Raw genomic sequence first — 25,233 nt, 5'->3', positions numbered from 1 at the left:
TAAATAACAAATAAATGCAATAAAAGATGAGAATGTGTTTGAGGTTTGCTGTGGGAGGTGGATTAATTTCCTAAATGCATTTTGTCCAGTAGGTCTTTGTAAAGAGAAAGGAGCAGCCCTTGAGCAGGGCAACAGCTCATTTACTCTGCTTTTCTGACATAGAGAGCTTATAACGCAGTTCTACTCTGTTCCTCTGTGCTGGCCTAGCAGCATCTAAGGGATGACAGTGAATCACAAAATGAAGACAACACCTGAGATCCAGTAGCTACAAAAGCCATCAACACAAACCCTGATGTCAACATTGCTTCACACCTGAGTGTGTCACTCACCCCCAGCTAAAATTTTTCAGCTATGGCAAAGATGCCTCAAAACTTATGATCATTTTTCTACTGGAAAATGTCAGTCAGCAAAAGAAAAACTGTCAAAAATAATAACTGCAATTTGCAGCAGTAGCGAAGTCTGGGGGGACAAGACTGTTGCAACTAGACCACCCTATCCAGGAGCCAGAAACACGCGGTGCTTCATGAGATGTGCTAGGCAATGTTAGGCAAAGAGCTCCTCCATGGAGAAAAACGAATAATCAAGGACACCATTACTGCCCTCCTCCCTCCTTGAAGCAGGATACTCCATTCCATATGACAGGGTAGAGAGAAAAACTAAGGGAAAATGCAAGAAGAGATATAAAGCAATAACTTAATCTCTCTCTTCCGATGATCTCAACAATCAGGAGGAAAATAAGAAGCACAAAAGAGTCATTGATGGGAAAGGCTATAACTCCTCAGTCCTCCCGTGTTCCCATACCAATGCCTCTTACCTCTGATACTGAGCAGTTGAGCTGGAAGATCTGCCCTTCTCCTTCGACTTGTCGCACACAGAGTTTGCAGATGAGCTCCAGAGTATTGAGGCTGAATCGTTCCAGCGTGAAGGTGCAGTGCAGGTTCCTCTGGCATCCACTCCAGATGTGGTAAAAAGAAATCTCCTGCAGGAGGGGAAAAAAAAAAAAAAAAAAAAAGGAATAGAGTATAAATATCAGTTATTTTCCACGGTCTCATTTCAGTTGAGGACTGGCTCAGCATTAATATGGCCCTAGGGAGTAGTACATTTTGAGGGACCAGGGCACTGATATTATACTACTAAAAACTGAGCTCCATGCAACTGCTACTGCAGATAGTCCAGGGAAAAAAATGTCCATGGTCTTACAGCTTGGCAACTGGTTTTCTTCAAACAGTGTGTCACTGTATTTCTTTAAGCCTCTAGGATCCAATGTTTTGTGATGCTCACCTGGTATTTAGCCAGCAGTTTGCTCTTCCAGAGAGAGTGGGCAACGTCATGAATGGATAAGCGGAGATTGTGGGTACTTCCCTTAAAATGCAAAGTTTTTGGTTCCTCCAACAGCTGTCCATCCATTTGCCGCTCAAGCTGGAGGACCTCCTGCAGTACAGAGAACAGAAGAGGAAAGAGGTCAGGCAGCATCAGGACAGCACCAAGACATCAGCAGTGGTCTGCTGGTTCTTCCAGACTGATTGATTTAGATGCTGTAACTACTTGTGAAAATGCACACAGGTGCTGCATGAAGTTACATTTCCCTATGAATAGCACTAGCGGATCTACAGATAATCTTCTTGCCCTCATCACACAGTAGAACCCAGGAGAGATACAGACTCTGTGACTCATGTGGGAGATACACCACTACATGATTCATCCTAGGAGCAGCAATACTAACTACATGCAACTATACTGAATGCAAAGATGCTACGTACTGTTTGAATACTAAAATATATTCACCCTTTCCACAGCTCAGCAAACTGGACATCTAATGTACCTTTACTACTTTGTATCAGAAAGCTCTTATTTGTGTAGGTACTGCTGGTATGGGACATGCGGATGTGGCAGTCCTGAAACTGACAGCCTCCTGGCAAACTGATCCGTGACAGAGTTGGGTACAGGTGCTTACTGAGACTAACCATTGAGTGGGATGGAATCAAAATGAAAGTAAGACGCTATGACTGAGCATTTTGTATATACAAATACCTAGACTCAGGGTTACTGAAATATTGAATGTGTAAATAAAAGCTAGTAAATCAAGAGCATGGTCATTTTCCACAGCTTAAAATAAAGATATGTCTCTAACAAATGAGATCACAGTGGACCACTGATGACAGAGAAACATTCAAATTGTAATTCACATGGAAGAAGTCAGTACAAAGGCTGCATGAGCTTCATCAGAAACAAATACAGCCAAACACAGTCATATTTAATTACAAGAGCAGGCCAAACAAGCAGTCTCATGTAGCCAAAGCCAATCACATACACAGTGAACACACACCGGGAGCACATGCGCACATGAAATTGGGCTGCTAGCCCAGGCTAACTAAAGGAGTCTCCTATTAGCTAAGGGTTAAACCAGCCACTCTTGATCAAGTTCAGCATCTAGTTAGCACAAACAAAAAGCCCACACTCCCAGTGAGCCCAGCTCCTGAGAGATCCCAAAGCAAAAATGTTTGCTTATCAGCAATTACAGGAAAAGAAAAAGAATCAGGAAACCTCTTAGATTAAGGTTATTCCAATGAGTCAGTTCCAGTGCCCCATAATTACCTCGTCAAGACATCTAAAGAGCAATCGATAGTAATTATCTGATTACTATAGATCTTCATTACATCCAAATTACCGCCCTGGAACAACCAGAAGATTGGCAGCACTGTGTGTGCTAATTGCAGGCTCTCGCTCCCCACCTGTGGTCAGTCCAGGGCTGCGATACTTCAGGGGCAAAGATGTCAGCACTGCAAATTTGTGTCTGAGGTTGATATCCCATCATTAGGAGCCACCTCTATTTGCTGTAGCTCCACCAAGTGGAGGACACCAAGCAGCCCACAATTCTCCAATTTGGCTCAGCTAATTAATTCAGGGCCACCACCATCCTTTCCGTCACCACTCTCGGCCCTTATGAGCCAGGACTTGTGCTCTACTCCCTTCCCAAGAGAGGGAACTGCATAGGACATCACTCCATTACAAAGGACATCTACTCTTGGTGTACGGAACCTGCTTTGGCAGGGGGGTTGGACTCAATGATCTCTGGAGGTCCCTTCCAACCCCTACAGTTCTGTGATTCTGTGATCAGCAGCACCACCAGCACAGCTACAACCTGTGTTGGAAAACAGCTTCCTCACTAAAGGAGCACAAGCAAGCAAAGGCAAGAAGGCATCCTTGTTAGAGGGATGAACATGCACTAAATAACTGAGAGAAAATGGCATACCTGTTACGGTGGTGTTTTTTTTTTTTTTGTTATTGCATAGCATGAAGCATACTGGAGAAAGCCACCCTGCTACAGCCTGACATAACTTATTTACCCATGGTGGGCCCAGTGCTCTGCCACCATCACCACAGACAGCTCAGTCACCTCAATTTCAAAGCCATATGTGAATTAAATGGGAATAAAACAGCAGGATTTCTTCACAACAGATTAGCTTGGGCAGCCCTTTCTAATTGCCTTAAAAAGGATGTTAGGGCTCTGGGACATCACAACACTCACTCTTCCACAGAAATAATTTTATGAGCATCCCATCTAGACACCATAGCCTACAACATGGTTCTCCTCATGGTCAGAGCACTGGGGCTTTCTGGCTTTACAGCCCTAATAAACCAAACAAGAAAATGAACTTCATTCCAGCCAAAACCATGACCATGCTCACATTTTTCATTTTGACCTCTCTTTGTTACAACCTTTTCCTTCCCAAAATTGTCTATTTCCAGAAAAAATGTAACTTGTAGCTTCCAAAGAGCTTATGCCCAGCAAATACTTGTGCTAGTCATGCAAACCTCAGCTATCTTTGTCTTGAATAGAGTGTACAGCAGCTTGTGCATATCCATTCAGTCTTGAGGTTAAAGTGACAAAAAATAGAAAATTAAAAAGGATTGATAAGTACCAGTTGACATTGTTTATCTGACTTCTCTCTGCAACCCTTTCCTCACCAAATTACAAGCTTGCTTTGGAGGGCTACTTGCAGTAGAAAACCCAATAATTGGTCCACTCCTCTCCTTATAACTTGATCGCAGCTTCTCCCATGAAAGATGGCTTTCAGTTACCCATGCCCTTCCTGATTTCTTCAGCTGTCTCTTTGAATCGGATTAACGTTACCCTGCAATGCCTACTGCAGTCTATTAGAAATAAGCCAATAGCTCTTGAGTATTACCTAATTTGATTGGCCCAGCTCTGACTCAAATCACTATCTATCCAAGGCTCTGCCCAGTTACTTATTATTCCCTCAGGCTGGAAGGACTCCTGGAAAATCATATTACACAGCACAGGCACCAAAGAGCAAAGCCATGATGGCTTTCAAAGCATTTCCTCATGATCAGTACAAAAAAAAAAAATGCTTTCCAATTCCTTGAAAAAAATTTTCTTATTTATAGTGAAAATACTCCTAGCATCCCACTAACAAAGCCCAGGCAGAATCTTGGTAGCTAGCAGTATTTAGGATGTAAAGCGATTGTGCCATTTGCAATGATGAAGATGGGTGAGCTGAAAAGCAAGAGCATCTCCCTGCCAGCCTCTGGGGCGTATGCCCAAACAATTCCCATGCAGTGCTGGTACAGCAAACCCGTGCACAGCATAAGGATGTCTCTGTATAGAGGCAAGATGTGAACTTGTTCTACTTTAAAAAAGCACTTGGGAAGTCACATCAGCTATGCTTAAAGGAAAAAAAAAATACCTTTTAATAACCTCCATTCTTACACGTACAGTTGGAGCTACATATTTTATGAGTGAATCTATTATAGATACCATCTGTATAAATACACATTTATAAAGAGGAAAAGGAAGCATGTTTATCTATCTGCTCATCTGTATGTGAAGGGAGTGTGTGTGTGTATATGAAAACAACAGAATTATGCAGTGAGGGTGTTGCAGTAAGCAACAGCTTTGGTTTATTTTGGTGCCAAACTCCCAGTACAAAATATTATACACAAAGAGGTGTAATGAAGCAGTATGAAAGCAGGCAGTGATTAACAGTCCAGAAGCTTCTTTTATCATTATCAACTATTTACAAAGAGGCATTTATATGTTTCCCCATCTCTGGGGATCTGGCACTTAGCATTAAAAATACATGAATAACGAATGAAGCCTGGCATACCTTATGGCCCTTTAATAATGCAAAAATCTTAGGATTCAGGATATGATACAGGTAAACAAAGGAAAAAAGGCTGTTGGGTGGAAAACAGTCTGGTACATGTGATCCCTTTACAAAAAACAACTTACAGCGTGGGAAGGTTAAATTGTAAAGCAGCAGTTCTGCCAGGCTCTCATCAGAAAAATTATCTAGGAAAATAAATACATGTAGCAGAACGTCTGGTCACTGCACTGCTGTCACGAGAGATAAAAAGCAAGTATGAGAGCAACAACTACCTTCAGGGCATCCTGTGTGTCATCAAGGCAGTAGACGCGGATGCTGTACTCCAGTGAGGAGCAGGACAGTGGTCCAAAGATGGCCAGTTTGAGACGTTTGGCTGCTGCTTTGGTGATGGACTGTCCTACCAAGGCGTACGTGCTGAGGGTCTCTGTCAGGATATGGCAGGCCTCTGGATCCAGCTGAATATAGCATGGAGTGGTGAAGTTTTCCTCCCCAACCACCACTACATCCTAAGGGAGAAAGAGGCCATATTAGATCGCCTGACCTCTCAGAGATGCTGTCCTTTCAGATCTCTTTCAAGTCTCAGTGATGCTCAAAGTCCTTACTGTCTGCATCTTAATCAGATAAAAAAAATATTAACAAATATAGCTGCCCTTCACTTCCTAAGCATGAAAATAAGGCCTTATAAAAGCTCAAGGAAAGGAAGTAACCCTTACAATGGCCAAATGCCAGAACTACAAGAAATATCACCTGCTGTTTCATTGGAATAATCCTCTGTGATGAAACTGCAGGGTGAATGAAAAAATACATACAGCCTGAATGCAAACAGCTCAAAATAAAACAATTTGCCTGCTACCTTCTCTACTAAACCCCATGCAGCTCCCTGTGCACAACACAAGGAGCTTCGAGCAGTTTTCAGATACAGTAGAAAGAAAAGGTCTGCAGTGGATTGTAGCCTCCTCTTATATAGCCTTCATGCTCTGCACCCCATCTGCCTCATCCCCATTGTCTTGAAGTCTGCAGCAGACTGGGCTTAATAGAAACATGGAATTGAGCTTTGGGCCTATGGCATTCAGGATACATAGAATCACATAGTGACTTGGGTTGGAAAGAATCTTTGTCCTTCAGGAGAGCAGAAGACAAGGTGCTGCAATGCTGATTACAGTGCTGGCACCAGACACAACTGCTCTGTCAAGGGCAGTAAGGACAGAGTAGAAAATGAAGAGATGCCAGTAACCCAAGCACAAATAACACGCATGTGGTGCCTACAGCCAGGCCAGTGGGGTGCATATTTGTTGGCGAGACAGGCCGGTGTGCGCTGCATGAGAGAGAGTCGGTGCCATGGGCAGACAAAGCAAGACCTTGCAAAGGTTGTGCTGGACACGGCACTTCTGGCAGCTGCCAGCCTTCAAAAGCCACCCTGTCCTCATAAAACCTGCCAGTAGAATTTGCCTTTGCCAAATTAATTATGAGACCAAACTGGCAGCAGGCACCTAGGGGCAACAAAGTTCTCCAGAAGATGGGCTGGAGAGCTGAATTGAGCCCTGCTGAGATCATCACATCATGCTCCAGTTAGAAAGCAAGGTGCTTATGCTGCCCAGCCCCAGGGCACCCTCCTGGTAGAGGTTCCCATCAGTCTACGTGGCCAAAGAACACTCGGAGAGGCTCCCTCAGCTAATGGGGTGTGGAGATGTGCTGACTGCATAAGCTGAACGCAAAGCATGCTCCACCAGCATCTTATGAGGTAGAACGAAGAGAAAGACAAGGCCTATCCATTTTAATAAGCTAGATGATGTCTTGATGCTGAAGAGAAGTGTTATTTTCAGCACTATTGTCTTGCTCTTGAAGAAAGACATGAAACAAAGAAAATTCGAAGTATTCTGTAAAAAGTATTTTCTATTTCTAGAATTGTCAGAACTGATTTTCTAGTTTTTCTGTTTTACCTCTTTTCTGTTTTACCTCTTTTTCTCTCCCCATGCTTTCAGCATTATAGTTCACCATAGCCCAAACCCGGACTGCCAAATCCTGCGAGGAAGACTATGCTTCATGGCACATTTGCCCCACCATTGCCCCAGGAATGCATTTCTTGGGGCAGCAGGCATCTTGCACAGCAGGTGGAGGCCAGAGGCCTGGAGACTCACCTCCCATGGTCCCTGGGCTGCCTGGTGCTTGAGCTGGATCTGCCAGTCATCCATGTTGGGCTCAGCACAGTGGTGCATGGTCAGCACAACGGGTCGTGTCAGCAGCGCTCCTGGTGGGCCACAGCTCACCACTGGTGTCAGCAGCGTCTGGCTGTCTTCTATAGGTGGTCTGTCATGAAATAGGGGGGGAAAGGCAAAAAGATACGTTAAGCTAGGTAAAAAGAGCAAAAATCCTGCTCTTACAGTGTGGTTTGTAAATGGCTGTGTGCATGTGTGAGCTATCCCAGCCCAAATGCTGAGGAGTTTAAAGCAGAGGAAGCACGAGTAACTTTAACTACCCTGACATCTGGTGTATGACAAACACAGCTGAATGTGCCTCATCAGCTGTCTTCCTGAAAAATAGAGAGGACAAATTCATGATCCAGAAATCAGCAAGTGAGAGCTAAGAAGTGTTCAGTGAAATCTGCACTTGGGCATAGGATCAGCCCACGGGACCCTGCATCTTCTGCTCTGGCTGACGGTTCAGTTCAAGCGCATTTGCAAACACTTCTGTTTACATCACAATTTATTTTAAGGGGATTAGTTGAGACAAGAGTAAGTACTGTTGCAAGTCTGCATCAACCAAAAGAAAGAGTCAAGAAGTAGCTGTGATCTTAGGGAATATTCTCAAGGAGGTCAAATCAGGACAAAAGCTGAACTGAGATTGAATTTATTGCACCTACTCTGACTACTGCAGATACATTCACAGGCATCCTAACTAATCCACAGATACATCCTAATTTTACCCACCTTAAGCCACCTTGAATAATCCATTAATCCTACAGAAAATGAAAGAAACTTTTGAGAAATTCTTTTTTAAAAAGCAACAAAGGACTTTTTGAAGAGTATCTCTCATTCATACAAACGTTGCGGATTTCATAACAGTTTAGAAAAATGTAAAAAGATGGAAAAAATTGAAATGTACACAAATTAGTAAATCCAGATGATATACATCTGAGGATCCTTAAGGAAATTAACTGATGAGTTTACTAAATGACTTAACAATTAAAAAGCCATGGGCTGGAAACAAACAGCTGTGGCAGTTGTCTTTCAAGAAAACCCAAAATATAACAATCTGTATGGTTATCATGAATTACACTGGTTGTTTTAGCCTAACAAGATAAATGATGCATTTAAAGCATCCATTCAGCTCCTGTTGCAGGCTATATTGATCTCTGCATTACAGGCTAAGATCAGAGGTTTTTCTCTTGCAAGAATGGACTGAATAAATCACTGAGCAAAATTTGACTAAAATTTTTAGGTTCAGATTTTGTTTTTATAAGAAACAATGAGTAATTTAAAAATAGCTCACAATGGAGTGTATTCATTAATGCCTTAACATACATTTGAGCATTCTTGTGCAGATAAGTCAAGCAGTTTCAAGAAATTTATTAAAAAATATTAAGTCTTATGGGAAAGTTTTTTGAAAATTACAATATTCATCTGGAAAGCTACAGAAATGACAAGCTATAGACTTAATCATCTGTTTGACCTAACTTCATCTAAAGGAATACTGACCCATGAAGAAGGAAGGAAAATACAAATTATCATAGTTCTGCAGACTGAATTACAAGCCCAGCAGCCAAAAAGAATATAGGAGAAAATATATCATGACTGATGTAAAAAGTTCATGCCATGTCTTCTAGGTGAAAAATGAGTTAAAATCAATAAGAATCTGAGCACTGATGCAAGCAGCTGAAAAAAAAGTAAAAAAAGCCAAAAGGTCATTAAAATAATAGTGTACTGATAAATCACACAGCTGAAAGTTGTCTCGAAGTAAAATTAAGTTTAGTCACTGCTCCGTGACAAAATTTTGTTAGCTGTTAAATTTTAGTACTCTGATGGAGAGCATGATTCTGCGCTGCAGCATTTTATATCTGATTAGCACAAGTATAAACGATGGCACAGAAGATGAAGTTAGGAGGCACTGCAGACTGAACAATTAGTGAGGGAGATGGGAAGTGAATACAACCTACAACCATAGACAGGAAAAGGAAAAGAATAGCAAGGTTTAGTATTTTTCTCCAAGTTGGCATGCTGCTGGTCTCAGTGCCTCCAAAGCCCGTCTCATGCAGATGCTGACCCACCTCAGCTTTCCAAAGCCTGAACCACTTTTGAGACTGCAAGTAATCTGAGCCACTTTAAAGCTTTAAGAAGCTGAGATAATAATGAGTTGTGGAGAATCTCTCAAGTGGTGTGAAACGAGGGTAAGTGTCATTTAATAGGTAAAATCCCAGCTCTGCTGAAGTCAGTGCTAAACCTTTCCCTTATTGCTGCAAGGCCAAGATTTCTACTCACAGTGTGGAAGACAATGTAAATAGCAGCACAATCATTAAATTTACAGACAGCAATATGTAAGGCAATATTGTGAGACGCGATGGGAGACAGGAAACCATGTAAATGATTGAGGATAAAACTATGGGTGGGAAATAAAATTCATTCAGCAGCTCTCATTTCTGGACTGAAACAAATTCCAAACACTTGTATTTAGTGGTAAGGTAAAACAGTGAAATTGGAAAAGACATTGGGTGAACTTACTGCAACACAGCAGGTGTCACCTTGCAATGTGACATGGCTGCAAAAAGCAAATCTGAATTCTGGGGCAGTAGGGGATGAGGTGTCAAAGCACACAGAGCTGCTATTCCCTTTCCCACACAGCTCTAACATGACTGCAGGCAGCAGGGTGTTCAGGGACTGTGTCAAGAGCTTGGAAATAAACACCTGAAACTTGGAGGAATGAAACCATGCAGCACCACAGAGAGCAGAGTCATCCTGTGGCAACTGAAATGAAGAAAGAAACTCAAATCTCTTGACAGAGCTCTCCTTATTTCTCATTGTTTTTAATTTCCATCTTAAAACAAAAGGATTATGCTTTCCTATAGCTAATGAGGACCAAAACAGATACAGTAGACAAGATATATTATACAGGAGATATTAATCTTCCTGCTTCAAGGCATAAGCCCAGCACTAATTGATGGGGTAGTAAACAACAAGTTTCCCTGAAGACAGGTTATTGTGCAGCTATTCATTACAAGTATTTTTCTTCTTTCTCCTGTAGCAGGTGATGCAGCACTATTGAAGTCAGGCCTCGACTGTTGCAACCAAGAACTGTGATTTCTGTTAGAGGTCACTGAAGATCTAGCACACACTGACTCAGGGGACAACACAGAGAAAGGGACTTAGCTCCTCCAAAGCAAAAAGACTTATCAGCAGACAGGTTTAGAACTGTAATAAAAAACACAAAACAAATTCATCCAAGTGTACTCACTTTTGACTTTTATCAGTCTTTGGACTAGTTATTAGATAGGATTAGGCTTTCAGCTGTGTCAGTATGACTCCAAACTCACTTCACCGCAGTCAAGGAAGCTGCCTTTACTTTAGAAAGACCTGGTCAAGTGTGGAATTCAACTTCATCTAGCATTACTATTATAAGACACTAAGAATAAGTGAGAAGTCTTCAGATATTTTTAGACTTCATCCCATATCTTGCACTGCTCATCAAGAACAGTCAACCTTTATTTAAAAAGAACAAACTTTTATTCACTACATCCAGTCCTTTCACAATCAAATTTGTGTTCTTAATGAGATTGCTCATTTGAAACCGACTCTCTGTAATGAGGTGGACTGTTTTCATTAAGGTAGCTGTCAGAGAGCAGATGTGAGCACAACCAGAGAAATCCTCACTCGTTAGCGGGCTTCCTGGCACCAAGCATAGATGTTGCAGGCAAGGACCACAACTCTCCAAGAAATAGGAAGCTTATGATGGTGCAGTGAGCAGCATGGTTAACTTGCAGCAACAGATGGCAGCCCTTCCACACAGCTTAGCCATAAGTCAGAGGAAAGGCATTTTATTTCTCCGTTTGTTGAAGGGTCTTTATTTTTAACACATGCTCCCTCTTAAGTATCAAATCTAATATTCTCAAATGACCTCCTGGTTTGTCCAAAAGTCTGTCTACAGAAGGAATCACAAATCTGCAGAACCACAGATAGTTGGAAGGGACCTCTGAAGATCATCTAGTCCAATCTCTCTGCTAAAGCAGGTTTCCTACAGTAGGTTGCATAGGAAAGAGTTCATGGGAAATGAGGGGCAGAGAGCATTGAATATTTCCAGAGAAGGAGTCTCCACAACCTCTCTGTGTAGTTTTTTTTCCAGTGCTCTGTCACTCTCAAGTAAAAAAGTTCTTACTCATGCTCAGATGGAACTCCCTGTATTCCCAGTTTGTGAAACCACTACCCCTTCTCTTGTCACTGGCCAACAACAAAAAGAGTGTGATCCCATCATCCACTTGACTCTGGCCCTTCAGATATCTTTTATGTTGATAAGATATGTTCTCAGTCTCCTCCCAGGAAGGTGATATGAAAAATTTTCTTCCTCTTCCCCTCCGTCTAAAGCTAGGTGAGCTTGAGCTCAGCAGCAGCTCAAATAGGAAACAGAAGCTGCCATATGAGATCAGAACAGTGGCCCATCAAGAGTCAGACACTGGCCAGTGCTAGACGTCTCCATAGGAAACACAGAGTTCCCCTAATTTAGCACAGAGCCATATTTGTTCCATAACCTGAGGCAGTTAAGAAATCCCTGAAGTTTGGAGCTTTATACTCTTGCTATTCAATCCTTAATTGCGTAATACCTAGGCTTTTCCAGTTACTCAAGGGAACAGCCTCTTTCTGGGTAGCAGTCACAGCAGTGTGATTATTTTGCAGCTCAAGAAGGGATTCCTTCTTGCAAATCTCAAACTTGGTTCTGCCCCAGGCTAAGGGGGAGACCAACTATTATTACTAACAGAGATTAGTTCTGATCCTATGAACTCAAGACAGAAACTTGTCTGATTGGAGTGAAATCTTCTCAGCCTTCCTATTTTTTCAGCTTTTTAAAAAAATTATATGTACATACAGAAACACATTCATACATAGATATCCTTTTCCCCATTGTAAGTCACTTCTTAAAGCACATGAACTTCTTCATAAAGCTAACGCAAACCTCCTACACCAGCAAAGGGATCAGGGATCAGTGCCTGGTAGCCACCTACAATCCATTGTGCCCCATCTGACAAACAGAATGAGAATTAGTCAAAACAGCCTGCTAGAGTACTGGTTTGAAAACAGAAAAAACCCACTGTTCCATGCTCACACTAACACACACTTGAAGAAAACAACTGTCTCAAAGAAGCCTCTATTGCAAGCTATCAGAACCCCAATTACCTGCAGAAGGATGTTTCTAGGCCAAACTGCATGCTCACACTCTTTGATGGATGCTGAAATACTATAATATGATGGAAAGCACGGCAATAATAGTAGAGTGACACAAGCCCAGGCTGCAGCAAATGAGAACAAGCCCAAATACAGCAGCCAAAAAAGCAAAAACAAAGGAAGAAAAACCGCTTACCTTTAGAAAACCTCTGGTAAGCAGGGATCTCCAGGAAGATACCCATACCTCCACTACCAACCTATACATAAAGTCTGGAAAGAAACAAATGCTAACTCCATCCCTTCTGGTCACTCAGGTGCATTATATGCACCTGAGTTCCCCTGGGTTGGCCCTGCCTTCTCACCAGGTGCTCAATCACTGGTTCAGGCCATGAATTAGCATTTCTGCTATAGATCTAAAATGGAATAAATGCTGTTAAAAAAAGCTTTCCTTACCAACCTGTGAGGCAACATAATGTGTGATGTTACTGGGTTGTGAAATCTTTCAAATTTCTGTACTACAGGTTTCAGAGACTACTTGGAGAAATGGATTAGGAAAACAAGGAAAAGAAAAGGGGAATTTGCAGGACTGAGGGATAATAGATTTCCTGTTTCAGTTTGACTGTTCAGAAGTTGTCTTATATTTCTACAAAGAAAGTATGAGCTAAATCTTAAGTCGCTGAAGATATGCTTGTGATCTGTGATGGAGAGCCTGTCTGCTGCTTCAGTGGTTTTACTTAGGCTAACGCTATGAGGACCACGTTCTTGCCTCAGTGCCATTTATATATCAAGAGGATTATAATTTCCATTTTACAGTGTCCTATCTGTGCCCTTTCAAACTACATCAACGCACAATAGGGTTCTTCAATCCATGCACATTTACACAGTGCACATGAAAATAAATATCAGCTCTCACAAGGTTTTATTGAACACCCTCCAGTTACTGCTTGGCCACAAAAGCAAATGTCTGCAGTGAGTCCTCACTGTGGACTATCACTCTCTGTTGGAGTGCTGTGAGAGCACGGTAACAGATTTAAAAAATAATTTACGCCACATGCTAACTTGTGGTACCCATATGACTCCAATTATACGAAGCAACATCTGTGGCCCGTACAGGCAGAAGGAAGAGCAGAAGTGCAGTTCTGTGGCGGAGAGGGAAGTAAAAGTATTTGGCAGCACAATGCCATGGAAGCATCCCACTACACTTGGGTGCTGGTGCCAGTCAGCACTTTCTGCCCGTGGGCATCTGGGAAAGAGGAACAGGTAACAGGGGAAAGTATTACAGTTCCACTGTGTTTAAGTAATTTTTGGTAACTATTCACATCAGAGTGACCTGGGTGAGAGCTGATGAGCTCCATTTTAAATGTCAGAGAAGAGGTTGGTTTTCATAGTGTTCTGGATGGGGGGCTGAAAAACTGTTATATAGGAACCTGAAGGATTTGGGTCCATGTGCTCAGGATGCAATGATCACTACAATGGGATAAGCTATGGCCACAGCAGCCTGCCCTCTGCTCACTTCACAAAATCTTCATTTGAATTGAGGGTTCACACCTTTCCATACTTTTGCAGAGGTATTTCAGCATGCATGCTCAGTTTGGTGGATGGCACCAAAACATGCATTTCCCAACACTGACCTATATTTCTACCCCTTGTGTAACCTGCTGAGTAACAGTTATCATGAAGCATACAGAAGAGGATTTATGATCTTTGAAGCCAATAAACTAGGCTAGCATGCAGTGTTGGTTGTCTACAGTTGAATGAATAAAAAGTTAGGGATTCTCTACATAGCTAGCTGGAAAGAAAATAATTGCATGTACAGCTCCTGCTGGGAATGAAACAGTTTTTTAGGGGAAGAATTAGGTATTTAAAGGAGAGAGATTTGGAGGTGAGTTGAGTATTGGGGAAAGCCTTCTCATTTTCATTATTTTTTCCTTCTCTCCTTTTCAGTACTGTTTGCAAGGTTCTTTAAAACATAGCCAAAAGTAATAGGAATACAATCAATATTAAATATGAACAGAGACTCTTCTTCTGTAGCTGCAATTAGCTATTTTCAAAGAGCAAGACATGAATAATGTATGCAAAAGTGCAAGGGGGGTATGTTACTTATTTCTTCCTTAAGCAGATTATTTTTACATGGGTGAAAGACTACTAAGCTAAAGAATAGTGTTCAATATCACACAGCGTATAAACAGATGTGGCTTAGCACACTATAAAAGCCATTAAAGGGCTGAGCCAAAAAATGTATCTAGCTATGGGGAGGACAAAGAGGCAAAGTACTGTGTAATGATTGTTTAGTTTTCCATTTCCAAATCATTCAGCTTTTGTTCATGAGTCCAATCAGCAGACTAAGATCTCACTTTCCTTTTCATTAAGGTTTTACTAAATTGCTTCAAATGGTATCTTGATCCTCATGGAAACTCTTTTTATGTCAAGGCTGCCAGATCACTCAAAAGACATTGAGTCCTGGAATATGAATCAGCCACGTGTGCATATAGAGGTCAGCAAGCAGAAAAGGGATTATCTAGTTGCTGGCTCTGGGTGGCCCATGGCATGGTGTGCTCTGGTGGCTCTGTCTTCATCACTTCATGGATGAGTCACGCCCATGAATAGTAAAATACAAATTCATCGTCCTCACAACAGGAGAGGAGGTTTTGCAAAGCAGGTGGTCAGACACCTGTCCCTCTGTGGAGCCAGTTTGTCACCCTGCTACTCTGTTCTCTCCCTCATGGAATGGGTCTTTACTAGGACATTACCTCACACTTTCTCACTGTACTGGTTTCATGCTGACTTACTTTCTGTGCTTCTGGCTTGGATTCAGCATCCTCCAACCTGAGAGATTGCTGCAGAATGCAGTTCTTCATTAGGAAAGCAAAAGTCTGAGCTGGTTTTATGTAGAGTTGTCATCTTTGCCCAAGTTTATCTCCAGGTCATCAAATAACTTCAACATAGCTGGCTTTGCATAAGCAAACTATCACAGGTTTATAGTTATTACATTTTCTTCCACGCCCTCTTCCCCTCCATTAATGCACTCAAATAGTTGTGCAAAGCAAGTACATTCTACCTCATGCTCTCCTTCCTGTGGACTGTCACATACATTTCATAGACTCTTCCTTGGGGAACAGCCCCTGCTGGGATCAGCAAACTCACTCCTGCAAACAGAAGAGACAAAAAAAGATAAAATGGAAAAATATATGAAAAAAAAGCCAGGTGAACCTTTGAAAAGGAGCAACAGGAGAAGCAGTAGGTGACATCTGCAATGCTAGATTTTCACCCAGCATCACAAGAGGGCTCTAAATGAGTTTAGCAACTCTGGAGGTAAAGCATTTACTGCAGCCCCGGCATTTCTTGTGCCTCAGTATGAAATGCTGCAGCAGAGAAGAGGATTTTCTTCCCTTCCCTCTTATTTTATTTAAAGAGCAAACAGATGGTTACACTGCTTCTTACCTTGTAAAATAATGGAAAGGGAACAACTCTGAGTAAATTTTCCAGCAGCTGTAACAGGATATATCTCCCTAGGCAATTCCTATTTAATTAAAAGCAGGAAAGGAAGACAGTGGAGTACTGTCCCAGGAAGCAACAAGAACTAGTTGTTTCTTGAAAGATGGGCTCTGAAACTGGCATCATGTTTGTTAATGCACTCAGCTTCTAATTAGACTACCAGGGAGACAAAATGGGGCTTATTGGTATTTTGAATGTGCCTGCTTCTGTGGAATGGCTCAAAATTTGGATATCCAACCTTGAAAAATGAGTGCAACTACACTCTCTGCCCTTTTCAGGACTGATCAATTGCAAAATTCTGTTCTTACATTGCAAGGAGATCCCCAGGAACCAGAGGTCATGTCCTTGCATGGCAAACATAGCTCAGGAACTCTGTGGCACGCTGCTGGACATGGCTCTGCCAGCTGTCTGTGCAGATGCGGGCTAGTGGGGAATCACTGGCAGGGGTTTGAATTCAGCTATGAATACGTAGCTCAATACAAACCTATAGGCAGATTATTTCCATACATGTATACTCACAATAGAGTTATAAAATCTTTTATATGGCCCTCTCTCTTCTCTTCAGTGTACTTTGTTTGATTACACCAGTAACCTCCTGTGTACTAGGGTTGTACTGGGAGTCAGTCCCACAGCTGGCTTTGTATGGGAGAGATTAGCTGTGAAAGTGTTTTCCATTAAGGTTTTCTGACTTGTTGCCTTACATGACTGTTAGAACATCCCTGTGCATGTTCTCAGATGTAGAGACAGGTGTAGAGTACACAAAGGACTTTGATCGTCTTATTAGGAGGATATACATAAGTTCATCTAGAAGCAGCTCAGAGGCGTATGCAGGAGTGGTAGACAGATTGATATATCTTCCAAAACTTGTTTTAATAATTTTGAAGAGATTACAGTTCTTTACAAATTGATATTAATATATATGAATTAAATATGACTAATAGACTTTGCTGAACCATTCAACACCACAGCATAAGAAATCTGAGTATTAATGTCTACTCTCAGCTGCAGCTTAGAGAACTGTGAAATCTAGGATAGTATAGCATGAATTATCAACATTGCTCAGTAGTCTGTACCAGATGTCTTAAAGCAGTTCAGCTTCCAATTAGGCTCTATGTGAAAAGGAGACACTGCTCCTCAAAGAGGAACACTACTGCTTATGGCCCACTTTTGGCTGCATCCTGGGCAGTACAGGACTTTATCCTGGAAGGAACAAACTAATCCTATGTCAATCAGATGCTTTGCTTTCTCCATAACATCAGTGAACAAAAAAAGATCCAGTAAAGAAGCAAGAGACAAGGGTAGGAAGTTTTATCTTGGTCTGGGCACTGTGCTGTAAAATGACCAAGAACTGAACACAAGATATAAAGTTGGAAGCTGTGAGACTTTGAGCTATATGGTCTCACATGAGAGCATCTAGGTGTAAAACTTTAAATAAAAACATTTCATTTATGAACTAAATAGAAGCATGGCTTTCCTCAAAAACATCTTAACATAGGAGAAAGACTGGCAGCACTTCAATGCCCTGTAACATTCTGTTAAAAAGGCAGCCAGGATTTTGGGAAAGTGAACCTTGAAATGTTTTAGTTAATCTGATTGAATAAAACAGATCTGTTTGTTTTGACCAAAGAAAAGGCAAACTCCCTGGAGTGACCTTGTTTTTTTTCTGTATAGAAGAAAGCTAACTCCACTTAAACCTTTGAAATATGGCTAGTACTTACCTGAATTGGGAATTACTAGGTGGCCCCCTAAGGAGTTGAAGGTCCCAAATACAGTGCAGGATGGGTCTGCTTGCCGTGCAAGGCTTTGGTTCTTCACATTCAATGTCTCATTCTCTAACAGAGACTGGGTAATCTGTGGGGACAGCTTGGAGGAGAAGTCAGAGAGTTCATCCTGGGGGGTGACTGCTCCAGAGGTGTTATAAACTTTGATCTTCAGATTGGGCAGTGGGTCCAGGATCGGAGAATTGGTCATTGGAATTTTATCAGAGACATCATGCAAGGCATACACAGGACCCCTGTACATGGCTGCAGCAGAAGTGAGGTCTGGTGGCACTGCCAAGAGGTCTGCATTGGAAATGAGAAAGAAGAACCTTACTGCTTATGATTACCTCTCTAATCTGACGACTTTCTTCTGCTTAATGATTTGGTTTTGCATTCTGTTCTGCTCATACCAAAGTCTAAGATATGCCAGGTACTCATAAACTTTTCTATGTACCTGTATCTAGCAACAGCCAATGGCACGTGTTGCCTGAACTGCTCTGGAATCTAATTGTTATACAAAATTACAGCACATTTCTGCTCTAAGGATTTTTCACGGGCATTATTTTTCAGGCTATGCTCAGATTTCAAGTGTGATATGCCTAGCCTCATGGCAAGGTGTTTTCCATGCTCAATAGATAGATATAATAGTATTAATTAATACTCCTACCTTAAATGCTAAGAGATTCATTAAGGAATTTCTCAAAAACTGGCAGAAAAACAGAATTTCTGAATTAGCAGAAAGAACAAAGCTATGAAGTCCTTGTGCCCACAACTCCCAGACAGTGTAGAACTAGTACCTGCGTGACACAGAAAATGACACTTCTGCTAACCTTCCTTATAACAGCTCTCTTGTAATCCCAACTCTTTATTTTGATTTACTTTTTGTAAACATTTATTGGAAGAAAAGGACTCTTCAGCTTAAATGTGAGTCTTGAAAGAGCCAGCCTTAGCATATGACTGTTTTCTGGACACCGAAGCATGGAAATTATCTATTATGTACTAGTGATAAAAATGTTAATTATTAAGTGATATTACACCACAACCTCTTCTACATTGTCCACTGAAGGTACAGTACTTCTTTAACTATGCACTATTTATGCACGTAAGATAGGGCACAGTAAAAGAAGCTATTAGTGAAGTAAAAGGGAAGCAGATGTGATGGCATTATATATATACTGTAATATTGCTCCTGTGATTAATCCTGCCTCCCTAGTTTATGTCTTAGCTTTGCCTTTGATGTAAATTTGAGCAGGACCTGCATTTTTATAAATGTCTGTTTCACTCTCACATTCATATTCTCCCTTTAGAAGTCAAATTCCACTGCTGTATGTTCCTGAGCACATCTGAAAAAAGCTGCTGCGGGTTTTTAGTGCTTGACCATCAGAAACAAATGGATATAATCTTTCTCTCATTTATGAAGTGCCAACAGGCATCCTGCAGATATCATTCATATAGCCCTAGAGACCATATCCTTATAGTATCCCCCTGAATTGGTCAACATGGAATGAAGTGACAACTAACCTTGCCTTGCAGCCTTGATGTTAACAGGCTGAAATCCCCCATTTAGCGCCGACGAGTCGATAATATCTGACTCAAAATCACGGTGGTTCTTGCGATAGACAAACAGGGCCACAATCACAGAAATAGCCAGGCACACGATCACAGCAATGACAATCCCCACGTAGAGAGCAACATCATCCGAGTCAGGTGCAGCTAGAGGAAGAGAGGCAAGAACCTTGAAGAAATGCCTTCTCACAGGGTCTTTTGAGGAAATACATTCTTATTATTCCCGTTTCCTGCAGATATTTACTACCTTTTTATAGGTTAATTTAAAATCCATTTCTAAAGCTATAAAGGTCTGTGCCCTTTTTATGGGAAATGATCTCTGTTTTCTCTTTAACTCGTGTTCTATTTCTTTACCTATCTACTCGTTCATCTATCTAGCACCCAGGCAATGAAGCACTAAACAGAACACTCATAACACAGTTAGTCTCATGAAACAAATTCACCCTATGAACTAAAAAGTATGTCTTCGAGATATAGCATCATAATATTAGTATTTGTTTATCTATTAGTGAAGATCATGTCACATGTTTTTAAAATTCAGAAGTCTTAGTTTTTAATTAAGGGAAAAAAAAAAAAAACAACACAAAAAAGTCCAATTTCTACAGAATGCCTGTAGAATGTATTTTGTGATTTCTGACTGATAAGGTGTTGAGCCATTTTCTTTTGCCTTTAAAAAATGTCCAGGAAAGCAAAGAATCAACCACTGAATTCTCATTACTGGCACTAACACATACGTATTTGGATAAAAGCTAAAGCAGGCATGAGAAATAATGTGGTAATTTACTAAAAGGATCCCAGATTTATTACAGCTGTCTTGTGAGAAAATGGCTCTGATATTTCTACTAGCTGCTTATACCGTATCTTCCGCACTAATTTCAGGGTAATCTCCAGCATCATTATCAACTAGACTTTTTTCCAAAAGGCCTGAATACATGATCAAAATTTGATGTGTTTCTACAAAGTGAAAAATCCCAGCAGCAGAGACAATGCAAAAAAAAGAAAATGAAAAATCAAATCAGACCTTTTTAGCAGCCCATTTTTGTTAATTTAAAACATGTGAAATCACTTTTATTTCATGTTTTGCTCCCCACCTTTTAGTCATTTAAGCTAAGCTGCCCTCCAGCACAGAGGTGAGAGTTGGCAGATGTTGAAAAGGACTGATCAAAGTCCATCAGCCTCTGGCTATGAAACTTTCAACATGCCAGCCTCAAAACAGCAGGACTTACATCCCAGCGGTTCAGGAAGCAGATCTCTGAGTTACAGCTCAGTGCAAAGTTATCCCTCCACCACACTTCTTTCAATTGCTAAGGAAACGTTAACGAGAGAGAGGGCTTGTTCTCTCCATTTTCTACCTTTGTTGCAGCTTCTTCTCCCATTTTCCTAAGGTAGAAAGGCTGTGATCAGCCTGTGTCAGCCCACTGATAGGGAATTTGTTGTCAAACAAGCAGCTTCATTTGCCCAATCCATCTTTGCCTAGGCACACAGAGCTGGCACAACACTAAAGCTTGACCCCAGGAACAGCATTGCATTAATGTCCAGGAATGTAAAATGAAACATTAAACTTACAAGAAAATCCATATTCATTCTGGGTTCTCTGTTCAGTTGAAATAGGATAAATGAAACCTTAAAAAGAAAGAAATTAAACAAAAATGGGAACAAAATCAAATTAATGAGGAGAACAAAAAAGGAAGCATGAAAAATGGTTTAATTAAAAAAAAAAAAAAAAAAAAAGAAAGGAAAAGAAATTGATGGCACTTTAGAATTCCGATACAGCACAAAATTATGATTTTGCATCCTCTGTCTCCTCCAGAGCCTTACTAAGAATTACTAAGTAGGCAGATTGAATTTCTAAGCCAAAATCGGTCTCGAGTCACTAACTTTGGAGTGCTTAAAGTCTTTCTTTTATAGAGCATAAACTCTAATGGATCTAATTTATTTCAGACATCAAGGGTCATTAGCATATGGAAAGTCTTTTTTCCCTATTCCTGCCATATGCTTTAATTCCCAGGACATGTTCGGTGAAGCTCTAAACAGTTTTTTTATTTAATTATAGTAGCTTGCTGTTGATCTAATAGAGCTAGAGGAGACCTGTCGTCACCAGTCAGAGGTTAAATACCCATTTGCTGAGCAGAGTCCATGCAGAAAGCCCTCTTTCTGGATTTCCATGGAATTATTTTATCCTCTCTTTAATGCGCGTTCAATAGGAATTCCTCGGGGAGCAAAGAATTTGTCAGCAAACAGGAAACTGAGTGGCTTCTCTTCAAAATTATTAAAAAATCAATAAGGCCCCTGGGGTCATAGCATTATTTATTTGAAATCTTTGCAAGCCCTGTTTATCGACAAAATGATAACACAATTTACAGTTATATTTCTGAACGGCTAAATAAGAGAGATGGTTTCTTTAGTCTCGTCTTTCTGCAGCTTGTACAGCAAAGCACACTGAGGATGTTTGGCTTTAGAGGAGATCAGGGGAGTTGCTGAGAATCTCTCAGCCCCCCTCCATTTGCATGGGGAGCAAGGGAAAGGCTCTGAGTCGCATCCTGTTGGAGAGGGAAATGACAAAGCAAGGGTAAGTCACTGCCATGGATGGAATTAAGGTGGGTGCCGGAGAAAGGGTCCCCCTCTTCCTACTTTTGAAAGGAATCCCACAGTTCTCTCCATCTCCCCCATGCCTTGGGACACACTGCGAGGAGTTTGCACAGCACTGGGCTCCTGCAGATGAAATAAAACTGGACTCCTAGTGTGCACCTAATGCACAGGACCACATTATAGGCAGATCAGAGAAATAATCTCCAGCTCCCAGAAATGCTGAGATCGATCAAAAGCATCTGTTGAGCTTTGCGTTTCTCATCCTGCTTGGCTGCGCCACTTGCTAATGAAGATACAGTCTGTCCCAACTGCAGACATAGACATACCTCCCCACAAAGTTTCCAGACATTAACTATCATGTAAATGCTACCTCAACTGAAATGCCAGAGCAAGAAGAGCTGCTTTCTGATGATGATGTTTTTTTCTGAGGCATTATGGGATAAACTATACTGCCTGTAACATCTACTTAAAACTTTATCTCACTGCAATGATTCCAGCCTTACAATTGCTTTCAGAAATATTATGTTCTCACACTCATTTATTTTGTCTGTTGAGGCAAGCTCACTTACGTGTACTCTCAGCATGTACACTAAATCTTCTGTAATAACCGCTTCCCACTTCTACCAGTGCGCTTGTGGCATCGGCCAAAAAAAGTCAGGCAGGCAACTTCTGAAGGCTTGAGTGAGTGCTCAGCAAGTTGGAGCACGAATTTACTGTGAGCTGGTTACTCCCCAGTTATTCCCCAGGTGAATGATGAGGTGCATATTTAGTCCACCTAAATTCCAGCTGTTTCAGCTATAATCTTATGGCCAATATTTCCTATGGCAAGATGTCCCTGGAGAGCAGGGGTCAGCCAGAGGAGATGGAAGGTATAAAAACAAGGCTGAATTTAGGCTGGCTGCTTCTCTACATGCTCTTCAGTCTCATACTCAAATCTGCTGGGAGATCCCTGCATTTCCTGTGTCCCATTGTGTATTTTTGGGGGATCTGGCATAGGGTAACATACCTTAACCAATTCTGCATCACCTAAACTCGCGCAGAGCTTGCACTCCTTCATGCAGAGACAGAAAGGCCATTCCCCTTTCTTTCAGTTGCTTCTCAGCTGGCAGGTTTGGCATTTGAGGCTGCATGTCATTCCTGCCACACAGGAAGTGATTTGATGTCTGCCACTCAGGGTACAAAAAATGGCACCTCCTGATTAGCTGTGGATTACTGACAGCCTTTTCTATTCCCAACAAAGTAGACATCCAAGTTCAAGTATTCTTAGGAAAGTAAGCAATTGTGGTCTCAAAATACACTAAAAGAAGCAGCAATCTCTCCATAGACTCTATTTATAGCAAATACTTATTTGCCTCTGACAATTTTGCATGAATTCTCATACTGATAACTGCAGAGAACAGCCTTGCAGCTGCCAAAGATTGATACCAACTCCTTTACCAGAAACGCTTTGTGTCTGTATTCAAAGCACACCTATTACAAAGAAGAGGAAAAGACGAAGAAAATTTTTGCTTCCATTAATCTCACAAAGTGACGTACTTTATAAATGGCATTTGATTGTACCTTCCTGCATGTACCACTACCGAGAGGCAACTTTCTGAGCAAACCTTTGCTGCTGGAAAAAAAATGTTCTGAATAGAAGAAAGAAGGGGATGAAGGGAAGGGCCAAGGACATGAGATGCCATGCTGAGCTTTTCGTTGTGGGCATACCAATTATTTGCCAAGGGTCGAGTCATGTCTGAGCACGCTGGCCATGGATAGATAAATAGCCATCCATGCTGGAGACTGCAAAGTGCAAAGTCCTGGTCAAGGAGACAGCACTGCACAAGCTGGGCTGTGGTGGCAATAAGACCTCCCCTGGCTGAAGCAAGAGGACTCCTCACCTCAGGTTGGTTATTAAGCATCCCAGCCAAGCTGGGCTGTGCCATCAGTCTGCTGAACAGCACATCAAATGCCAGGTCCATTTGTGTTTGCAAATTAAGCACAATTGTAGGAGATGACTCAAACACGGCTACTATAGGCACCCTTTGCCATTTGGGCAGGCGCTTCTAGAATAAAACAATTTTTAGGCGCTCCTTTGTCATGAAAGAGTGTTCCAAAAGGGAGTGGGCCTTGCCATGGCAATGGAAGGCTTGAGGCTGCACATAGCAGTGCTAGGTGCACAGAAGGCTGGTCCATAGCCATGCTCCCAGCACCACAGCACAGACACTGCTTTAGAAAATAGGCTTTCATACCAGTCCCCTTGACTACACTTTTGAACAATAAGAAGGGATGTTTTCATCGAATAATGATGCAAACCTGCTGGGATTAGTACCTGTAATAATGAAGAACGAGTCCCCTCTTCTCTTCAAAGTAACTGCAGTGAACAGACATATTTTTCATTTTTTTTATTTTTTTTTTCTCCCCTGTATCAACAACATTGCCTGGCAAAAACCTCAGGGACATCTACCAGGATCATCACATTTTTTAACGAGGGTAAATGTAGAAAGGTGCTGTTGGCTTTGACTCTAGGAAGGCTGCCGAGGCTGTTGACTCACACGCAGAGCAGCTGGCTTCACAGTGAGCTACTTGCTTTGAGAAAAATAATTTAAGCTTCTTCCTACAGCTTGTTGGGAAATGTACATTTTCAAAGCAGCTTTTGATTTTTTGTTGTGTAACTTGCTGCTGGATGAGTCAAATAGTAATAAACATACTTTACACTTGCATAGTCCCTTCTGTTTGAGGATCTCAGTAACTTACCAACACCGGTTTTTTATTTCCTTCATTTTAGAAGAACTGCTCTCGATGTCATATGTGGAGAATCAGTGGGAGGCTTGGGCTATGCACAGAAATTGCACCAATGTAATTGCACATGAAATGTATTTATGAAAAAGTCTTTAATTAATTTGATGTTTCTCCATGCATTCTACTTTATATTCCACATTAAGCTTGTAAATACCTTTTTTTTTTTTTTTTTTGTCCCTGTAAAAGTGCTTCTATTAAGTGTTCAAGGTGGACTTTTTTAACTCAAGTAATTACATAGGCAGAAATGCTTTGTACAAATGCAGCTATGTCATTATAAAGATGCATTCCCTAGGCATTGGCTATTTGCTTTCCATAAAGAATACCTACAGCAATTTAAGCACTTTTATACCAATGTAATACGCTGAAAGGATGAATATGTCAAAGGTCAGAGAACTGGAAAGAAAAAACAGTCTAACACTGGTACACAGAGAAGACTTCAGAGGCTTTTTATCAATTTAGCTTAACTCAATTTCTGTACCAGTCACACTTACACTGCTTTGGGAAATTGAGTCCATTTAACTAAATAGATTTTGAAGCTCATTTAATTAT

At 41.3% G+C, this 25,233-nt stretch overlaps 1 protein-coding gene across 2 annotated transcripts in view; it reads right to left on the bottom strand.

The window, feature by feature from the left end:
- The window catches only part of UNC5C (unc-5 netrin receptor C), a 232,995-nt gene that overhangs the window by 3,774 nt on the left and 203,988 nt on the right, over positions 1 to 25,233 (bottom strand). Inside the window, exons 8-15 of one of the 2 annotated variants that reach the window (XM_052682108.1) lie at positions 20,881 to 20,937; positions 19,270 to 19,461; positions 17,707 to 18,051; positions 15,552 to 15,639; positions 7,268 to 7,436; positions 5,402 to 5,635; positions 1,282 to 1,431; positions 815 to 979 (exon numbers count right to left, since the gene is read on the bottom strand). In XM_052682108.1, coding sequence (XP_052538068.1) covers positions 815 to 979; positions 1,282 to 1,431; positions 5,402 to 5,635; positions 7,268 to 7,436; positions 15,552 to 15,639; positions 17,707 to 18,051; positions 19,270 to 19,461; positions 20,881 to 20,937 — 1,400 coding nt within the window. The remainder of the gene's footprint in view (positions 1 to 814; positions 980 to 1,281; positions 1,432 to 5,401; positions 5,636 to 7,267; positions 7,437 to 15,551; positions 15,640 to 17,706; positions 18,052 to 19,269; positions 19,462 to 20,880; positions 20,938 to 25,233) is intronic. The other variant, XM_052682109.1, reaches the window with a different exon arrangement.

This window comes from Tympanuchus pallidicinctus, unplaced genomic scaffold (genome assembly GCF_026119805.1).
Source record: "Tympanuchus pallidicinctus isolate F22 unplaced genomic scaffold, pur_lepc_1.0 scaffold2, whole genome shotgun sequence".
In the NCBI taxonomy this organism is placed as follows: Eukaryota; Metazoa; Chordata; class Aves; order Galliformes; family Phasianidae; genus Tympanuchus; species Tympanuchus pallidicinctus.
Note: the sequence above shows the minus strand (reverse complement) of the source record. Positions and strands in the feature narration are given on the sequence as shown.